This window comes from Octopus bimaculoides, chromosome 15 (genome assembly GCF_001194135.2).
Source record: "Octopus bimaculoides isolate UCB-OBI-ISO-001 chromosome 15, ASM119413v2, whole genome shotgun sequence".
NCBI classification, from domain to species: Eukaryota; Metazoa; Mollusca; class Cephalopoda; order Octopoda; family Octopodidae; genus Octopus; species Octopus bimaculoides.
The window spans coordinates 15,948,830-15,958,662 of record NC_068995.1 but is presented as its reverse complement, the minus strand read 5'-3'; the positions used below and the strand labels follow the sequence as shown (position 1 = coordinate 15,958,662).

Below are 9,833 nucleotides of genomic sequence, written 5' to 3'. Positions count from 1 at the left end.
ATATATATATATATATATATATAATGCAGGAAAAACCTAAGTTGTGTTCCAGGCTTTATAAAACATATACGTGTTTCTGTAAAAGGACTGATAAGATTTCAATATCGTTTGGTCAAAATGCATAATCTTATCGATTTACCTCGTCAGTGCTTTCATCTAAACACACCAACTCACGCGCACGCCTACGCAGTGGTTGCATAATAAACACTCTGATTCGACAATTTATTCGTTACTGATGCACAAGATTTTTGCACTCTTCCCATCTATCAATCTATCTACTGCTGTCTTAGTGTATTTTTTCAATTATCAGTTTATCGAAATAGCTTTGTATATTCCGATAGGAAGCCTGATACTCATTTCATTGATCTCTTTTTGCCGAACTGCTATGTTATTGGGACGCAAACACTCCAGAACCGGTTGTCAAGCGGTGGTGGAGGGATAAACAAAGACATGATGTGTGTGTGTGTGTGTGTGTGTGTGTGTGTGTGTGTGTGTGTGTGTGTGTGTGTGTGTGTGTGTGTGTGTGTGTGTGTGCGTGTGTGTACGTGTGTGTTTGTGTGTGCCTGTGTGTGTGTGTATAAGAAGGTTTTCTTTAAGTTTCCGTCCACCAAATCTACTGACAAGGCTCTGGGCGATCCGAAGCTATAGTAAGAAACATCTGTCCAAGGTGCCACGCATTGAGACCGAACCCCGAACCATGTGGTTGGGAAGCAAGCTTTTTACAACACAACCACGCCTAGTGTCCAATACTCTCTTTCTTTCCTCACACATCCCTATCTCACCCTTTCTTCCCACTTTTTCATGTCCCCGCTTTCTCTTTCTTGTTGTGTGACCCTTGAAAGAGTCGATCTATTTATCTGCTTTTTGTACAAACCCATCAAATCTCAGTCCACTTAAGCAAAGTACACATTATTCTCTTTCCTCTCTCAGAAATTACAAGAGTAGAATTAGAATTGTCTACCCTGAACGTGGTTGCTGTTAGAATGCGAGGCAGTATTAAGACGAGCCTCATGTTCATAGTACTATATTTATTACATACAGTTGTCAACAGGGAGGTAAAGATCCGCGTCGTCCCAGCGAACGTTGTTCTATTTATCGTGTGTATGTATATGTATGTGTATGTGAGCGTGCGTGTGTGTGTATGGGTTTGCGTGTACGTGCTTATATGTGTATGCATATATATATACTGATTACATATATACAAACGTTGCGCGTGTGTGTGTGTGTGTGTGTGTGTTTGTGTGTGTATATACATATACAATATGTGTTTTCACCTTTAAATGTAATACTTCTTGCTACATCACTTTTATTTATAAAAATTGTAAGAAGAATGGAGTATTTTCTAGAAAATGAATTACAAATAAGTTCATTGCGTGTGACTTTTCGTAAATTCGTGTAAAATGTGCCAGAGCTTCATCGTGAACGGAAGCCTTTCGTTTATGTTTGATAACGCAAATGATAACAATATGGATAACCAGACGTGTGAATATGCTTTGTAATCTCTTGCTATTCTGAATAATAAAATATGTGTATGACATTTTTGTTTTCTAAACATAGCAAAATATACACGTTTTAGAGGTTCCAAACTGTTGGGAGACAGCGAATGGAGACATACAGGGAAGCAACTTTTGTATGGCTCTCATTTCACCGGTTGCTTATTTTTGATGGAAGCACGACTGGCATCTGTGAATTTGGAATGTGTTCTATATCTCGAATTTGGCATCCGAAACAGATGAGCTACGAATACAATACACTAATAATTGTTTCAAATTTTGGCACAAGGTCAGCAATTTTAGGAGAGCGGTACTTAATTTATCGACCCCGAAAAAAATTGAAAGGCAAAGTCGACTGCGGTGGAATTTGAACTCAGAACGTAGTGGCAGATGAAGTGCCACTAAGCATTTCGTCTGGCCTGCTAATGATTCTGCCAGTTTGCCGCCTTAATAATAATCCTTTCTACTATAGGTACAAGGCCTGAAATTTTGGTGGAGGGGACTAGTCAATTGCATCGACCCCAGTGTTTCATTGGTACTTAATTTATCGACCCCAAAAAGATGAAAAGCAAAGACGAGTTCGGCGGAATTTGAACTCAGAACGTAAGGACGGACGAAATGCCGCTAAGCATTTTTTTCCGGTGTGCTAACGATTCTGCCGGTTCCCCGCCTTAAGCCGCGTATTAATAAGGATAAAGAACAGGTGAAGAAAAAGTGGCATTAATCTTTCGCAAACTTTATATCTCCAAAATGGAGCTTCTTTTCGACAGTTTATTTTTAGGCTAACAGTACCAGTTTCATCAGAAACGGATGCATCACCTGTAAATTGTGACAACAAACTTCAAAAAAACAAGGAAACAGTGTTAAAGAAACAGTGAATGAATAACATGACATAATATTCATGCATTAATGGATACCGTACGGAGCAACTCCCTAAATTAATTATATTTTATGACCCTAAAAACTACAGGACATATGCCTCCTGAAAGAAGCCTGAATTCATGAAAACATACATGGGTTAGCTAGTTCTTACGGCAATGCCTTCAAAAGTTCCAGTATTGTTTTACAGCTCACTCAAATGTCCAAGCTGAAACTTCCATTATCAGGGAATCTGTTAGTAAAACTGTCGATAGAAAGCTGACGGAAATTATTGAATGTAACGATTTTATCTGTTTTGATATATATTTCATAATCTTTTGAAATAAAAAGAAAAACCAATACCCTTTGGTATCAATACTATTATGCTTCTCAGAAATTTTCAAGTAGTATTTTATATCTTAACGAAAGCTGGCAAAGCTCCTATCGTAAATATAGTAAGGATTCATTCTTCATTCTGGAAGCGATTGATGTTAGTGAGGCTGATCCTGATTATCGAACTACACAATTAACAGGACGAAGACCAGATTGGTTTTTCTACTTCATACCAAAGGGTGGGTGCAACTTGATTTTGATGGTAGAATCAATATGTTGTAAATTAAAGATTGAATGCCAAATGATAAATTCTGTTTCAGATATATTAGCATATCTTGTGAATTTCACATACCTAGAAAAAAAAGTCCGTTATCAATGCTTTGCTTGAGTTTTTAAATACGGAAGTTGTCAAAGCATTTGATAGAGAAGCAGTCAGTTATAAGCCTGTTGATTCCTTTGAGGATAAAAATACGTTGGACAATAATTCAATGTCGTTTCTAAATAGCTGTTATTTTGATAGAGGGTATTCCCTATGTTTTTACGTTTGAGAAGATTTGTTTTGTAATAGTGCATTCAAATTTTGGCTCAAGGTCAGCAAAATTTCGGCAAAGGAGTAAGTCGATTACATCGACCCCAGCGCTCAACTGGTACTTATTTTATCGACTCGGGAAATACAAAAAGTACAGTGGACTTCAGTGGAAAAAGAACTCAGAACGTAAAGATGGACGAAATACCGCTAAGAACTTTGCCTAGCTCCCTAACGTTTCTGCCCGCTCGTCGCATTATTGGTAGCTGCTTGCACTAGGCCTTGTACGTAGTAGGATGTTCTTGTAAACAAGAATAACTTACAAGAACATATGATGGCGGCTGCATTGTCAAAAAAGGTAAACATAAGGAAAAACTTGTTATTGTATCAAGGATGAATACGAGAAATTATGATTCAACTCGCCATTCACCCTTGTGCGATTGCAGTTACAATTTCAAACGTCTTTTGCGGTGATAATCAATATCATCAGTATTATTCAGAGCGCTTTTTCTCCTTATTACAAAAGATTTCTAATGAAATATAATTTAATTGGAAATGTGCATTCCAACAGAAGAATAATCCTAGATAATATACATTAAGGAATCCAATAAACTAGACATCTAGGATAAAAACTACTAATGATCTGCTGCGGCAAAAATTTTATTCAATAAGGTGATTAAATTTGGATAGGTGTTACTGCACGGTGAGAAAAGAGTATTCACGTATCACATATTTCTCAGTCTGAGAGAGGGAAAGAAAATATGTAAGTATATATAATCATTTGTCCCACTCTTTCCCAGGCGAACGGCGGGACTCTTAAGGTTAAGGCTTGCTTATAAAAATTTATGAACTCCACTATTAAATTAATCTAGAATAAAATGGTGTAAACTTTCAAACGTAAATCGTGTTTTAATCTTTTAAGACGAAAAAAAAATGTTCTTTCGACATATTTTCCGCCATTTATATTTTAGCCCTGCCGTCACAGGTACATACATAACCATAACTTAGCAGCTCGTGACACACTTTCTTTAAAAGTATAAGGTGTGAAGAAAGGTCATTGTTCTTGATCCTTTATATTTTTCTCTAGCTCGGAGAAAGAAATCAAGTTAACCAGGCATAATGAATCACGCGGTAGGTGAACGGGAACAGCAATTGTGGATAGTTTGGAGTAGATTAAAGGCCGTCCTGTCGGGCAGCTTTTGAGCTAGCTCCTGTGGAGAACTCTTTACTAGGCCTTGGGCCTAATAATGACACTTCATGCATTGAGTACAAATAAAATTCTAATAAACTTTTTCACGCAATGAACAATTATCATCAAAACAATGATATCATTTGTTGACTTGGAAATTATTGCAAAACTGCATGATAAACAACAGTACCACCACCATAGACATTACATCTGCTATACACACACCGTTCAGCCTTTTTGTGATGGTAACGGAGTGATAGTAATAGTATGAGCTGTAGTTGTGAAAGAGGCGGAGGTGGCGGTGATGATTGTAGTGGTGGTAGTAGCCGAGGCGGTCAGGGATGATTGTACTAAGAAAAGGAATTCAGTTTTCAGTCACTCTCTCTCACATACCCACTCTTTCTCTCTCTCTCTCTCTTATTACAACTCCCACTGCCACTATCAACACTACTACTTTTAATAAAACATCATCAACAGTAGACGCGTCATTGAATAGTGAGACAGGGTGTCAAAGTGTGACACATTGACACACAGAAATTAGTCTTCGCATTTATTGTATTAGAAGAGTTAAGTCGTCGAGCTGGCAGAAACGTTAGCGCGCCGGGTGAAATGCTTAGCGGTATTTCGTCTGTCTGAGTTCAAATTCCACTGAGGTTGACTTTGCCTTTGATCCTTTCGGGGTAGCTATATTAAGTACCAGTTGTATACTGCGTCGATCTAATCAACAGGCCCCCAAAATTTTGGGCCTTGTACCTAGAATAGAAAAGAATTGTAAGCACGTCAGACAAATGGCTAAGCTGCATTTCCATTGGCCCTTCATGCCTTGAGTTCAAATACTACCAAGGACAGCCTTACCTTTTATTCTTAGGAAATCGATAAAATAAGTGCCTGTCAAGCACGGTGGCTGATATAGTTAACTAGCATTCTCCCCCAAAACTACTGGCCTTGAGCCAAAAATAAAAAGAATTATTCTGAAAAAGAGTAAGACGATTGACACAACTCAAGTAGAAGAATGAAAAGTATTCTTCGTTACTTTATTATTATGATAGCAAAAAGTAGTGAGCTGGTAGAATCAATACCACGCTGCACAAAAGGCTTAGCGGCATTTTGTCCGTCTTTAATTAGTGAATTTAAATTCCGCAGAGGTCGTCTCATCCTTTATTTCTTTCGTGGTCAATAAATTAAGTAACATTCAAGCAATAGGGTCGATGTAATCGTTCACACCAATGCTAGAAAATGTGAGGCCTTTTCGCAATAACAGAATATTGTGAGACAAAATTATGCTTGGGTATACTTTGATTTTGCTCTCCACTGTGTGTGTGAAATAATTCCTGATAGTGGCTGCAATGATATTTGGAAATCGATTCAACTAATTACAATTAATTCCCTGCTATTATAGATCTTGCATCTTTCCTCCAAAATTTTGGTCGCATATCGAATCAAAATAGAAAACCGATAACTTAAGATTTTTAGACACAAATCAGAAATCAATATTTCTTGAGCACAACATACATTAGAACATATCAAACATTGCTACACAGAATGTTATCAAACGTTGCTTGCATAATTACGATTGGAAGATATCAAGCACTGCTTTTATGACTGACTTGCAAATGCATTCATATGATTTACTATTTCATATAATTTACTATTTATTATAGGGTGTAAACTCGGAGCCACCGGATATTCTTCACTTACACATACAGTCAGATATTCGAATGAGATTCGCCACCACGCAAATTACAAGTTTGGTTGCCAATAATAACAATTATTCTCAAGAAGTCACCTTTAATGTCAACTTACCAGAAGCGGCATTTATATCCAGTTTCAAAATGTAAGTATTTTATACCGACGTTAAAAGAGAGCGTAGTTATCTATTAAATTATAGAATAATGATAACATGTTTCGTATTTCTTTATAAACAGGGTAATCGATGGTGTTGAATATCCAGGTGAAGTTAAAGAAAAGGAGGAAGCTAAAAAGGCGTACGAAAAAGCCAAACGCAAAGGTCAAAGTGCTGGTCATGTTGCCAAAAAGTTAGTAATTTCTTTTATTCCGAAAGACCAAATTCCGTTGATTTCTTTGTAACCACTTTTCAAACGAAATTTCTTCTACTCAAAGAATTTAGCTTCTTTATTCATTTGAATTCAGTGGCTGTTTTCAAAATCGACGTCATGGATCAATGAATATCTAATTATTATTTGTTAGGTTGAAGCCGTAAAAACGCGTGTCTTAGGGGTTATGGGATTGCGCTCATGATCAAGAGAATGTGATTACATTGTGCTTTTGAGCAAAAATATCATTTCACATTACCTCACACCGCTTTTGAAAGTGAATAGTCCTGTGACAGACTGGAAAAACGGCCTAATGATCCTACGGCTCGAGAAGGAATCTTCCATCTTCCTTTTTTAACCTAGAGGCGGCAAGCTGGTAGGATGGTTTGCCTCTTTATGTTCAGCGTTCAAGTTTCCACCGAGGTCGACTTTGGATTTCATCCGATCGGTTCGATGAGATATGTGCCACTTGAGCACCAGGGTCCTTTTAATCAACTTAACCTCTTACTGGCCTTGTACCAAAATTCGAAACACTTATTTGCGATGAATGGATTTGTACCAGTGCGTTACTTTCTGAGTTCAAATACTATCAAAGTTATTTGCGCTTTTCATCAAACTGGGCTCCATAAAATTAAGTACCAGTCAAGACAAGACAAACAAATGCCCACACAAAATAAGGTATCAATTGATACAATCGACTAATATCTATTTTCTAAAAATTACTAGCATTCTACATAAATTATAAATAATCATTATGTTACTTTTTACGGTGGATGCACAGAAAAGTCGAAACCTCTGTACCAATAAAGAGTATAATGGAACTGCAACTGTAACATCCTACATATATTTTTTATATTTATTCTCTTATTTCCCTTTATACCTCCTATATCCATCTTTTCCAAAATAGCTTCTTATATCGAACTCTACTATTTCCGTCTACGTAACTTGCTCACATCGTTTCTTATGAAGGGATATCCCTAATATCCCAGAAACAGCTGTAAGACTACCTTTCTCTTTATACATGTCCTATAAATTCCACAGTGCCTTGGCTTTGTTGTCTCATTTTATTTAACATATACATGCTCACACAAGAATCGCAATAGACTCCCCACTCGTATTATTAGCCTTACCTGCCATCTTGGTCCTTCTGGATACCAATACCTCTCATATCATTGTTATATACTGATATACACATTCATATGAAGTAAAAGCAGCTTTAGCGTAACAAATATTATTAAACACATATACTAATGTGTATGCTTTTTGAATTTTGCATTGGCTACAATGGCGGAGCGGAGTAAATAACTCTTATGTCACCGATGTTAAAACAACTTAGGTAACTCACCTTCAGTCCCATTTAGGAGTGATGGACATCGACGTTTCGTCATTTGTGTGGCTTGTCAGTATAAAGCAACTGCTTGAGTTGAAGGCGAGGCAGAAACAAGTCCGAGCCCAATTTTTTTCTTCTGTAGTGTTCTGTAAATGTATTCTTTGAATAATGCGGTGTTCAATATTCTATTCAAAATTCTATATCCTATGCAATATTCAATATTTAGACCTCGAGCTACAAACAAATTCAAGATTAATATCAATGTTGCTGCTCTGAAAAATGTGACGTTCGAAGTTCGTTACCAGGAGTTGTTAAGAAGAAAACTCGGTTTGTATGAACATTCCATCTACGTGAATCCCGGTCAACCTGTTGAAGATCTAAAAATACAAGTTTATATAGAAGAATCTAAAGAAATTCGTATCTTGAGAGTGCCACCTTTACGTTTAAGTGATCCAACATTCATTGACGTGACACCAGAGTCAAGTGAGTATTATCTCGCGAATATTCTTTGGGGCAGGGGGGAATTCATTTTTGATGACTTCTCTAGTAAATACACGCTTAACATACATAGCTCTTCTGTAAGTAACACAAGTTTTAAGTATAAATATTATCATGAGGGTACTGTACATAAAAGACATTTCTAATAACCCATTTTAAACCAGGAAAATCTATAGGGTTATTAAAAGGTTATTGGCTTTTTCGTTATGTATGTGTGTGAGATCAGGTGAAGAATTATCTCATCTGATTTTCTTGTGAGCATAAATCAGTGCTAACGGACTTTGTGTTTGAGACGTCAGCGAGTAAACTGAGAGCGCTACTCCAGAGTGGTACTCTAGTATGTAAAAAATTCTGGCAGAACAAAAAGATAATGCGAATGCATCATCAAATATTCATATATCACTTATTCATAAGCACACAAAGAATGCTAAATTCACTTAAGTGTCTATTATTTTATATCAAAATTTTGATCGCACATATTGCTATCATCTGAGGTGATACCACCGCTTCAATTTTTTTTTCGTGGCGTATTATATTATGTGTGTATGTATGTGTGTCTGTGTGTGGGGGGGGGGGTGTATTGTAGAGGGATCCTGACCACGCCACGTGATTGAAAGTGGCCTAACGCATTTGATTAATATAAAGAAACTGTTTCAACCGCGGGTAGTTTACAGTAGGAGTTGACAGTGGTAGTTGACTGCATTATAATGGTCCGTATGGTTTACTGAGTTACTTTAATATCTTAACTACGTTTGGAATAGAATGGACTGCTTTCTGTGTGAATATAATTACTCTTCGAAAGTCTTTTCCTAGATAACCATATCCAAATATTTATTTGGGCAATGCTATTCTTACACACTTGTGCACAACTCTCAGCATAGCAGTATGCATGCTTGCATGTATGTATATATGTGTGTATGTATCTGTGTATATATGCATGTATGTGTTTGTGTGCGCGCGTGCTTGCACGTCGTAACTGTCCTCATCCAAGAAAATCATCGCTTTGTCTATTAACTGGTCGAGACCTATGATAAGCACATCCCAGGCATGGCGATCCGATCTTTATTCATGCCATAGAGTTTATTTAGAATTTTGTTATACCGTGTGTTCATCTGTTCTGAAGACGGTAGGGTGTTATTACGAGAGATTTGGCTACTATTTTCATCAGACTGCATGATGTCATTCTGTGTTACAAATATTATTTCGACATTTCATTATGTAATCGGAAACAATAAAGTTTTGGCGAAATTTCATTAACAGAAACCAACCCAGATGCAACAATTTCGCGACCTTCAATAAAGTCAGCTGAAATTACATATGTACCATCAGACAATGGAACTCTGGATGGAATTTTTGAAATCAAGTATGATATAGACCGACGCAAACAATTTAATGGTGATATATTGGTAAGTGGAATTTGCTTTATAATTTAATTCTGCACTCACATTTTTATTACAATGCAGTATACTTTCCCTTTCTTACGGCTACACAAACACGCATGTATATATATATGTATGGATGTGTGTGTATATATATATATATATATATATAT

General features: G+C 36.8%; 1 protein-coding gene across 1 annotated transcript in view; it reads left to right on the top strand.

The window, feature by feature from the left end:
- LOC106882532 (inter-alpha-trypsin inhibitor heavy chain H3) overlaps positions 1-9,833 on the top strand; it is a 38,837-nt gene that overhangs the window by 3,174 nt on the left and 25,830 nt on the right. The window contains exons 2-5 of the mRNA XM_014933248.2: positions 6,061-6,233; positions 6,325-6,435; positions 8,010-8,266; positions 9,542-9,687. Of these exons, the coding sequence (XP_014788734.1) occupies positions 6,061-6,233; positions 6,325-6,435; positions 8,010-8,266; positions 9,542-9,687 (687 nt within the window). The remainder of the gene's footprint in view (positions 1-6,060; positions 6,234-6,324; positions 6,436-8,009; positions 8,267-9,541; positions 9,688-9,833) is intronic.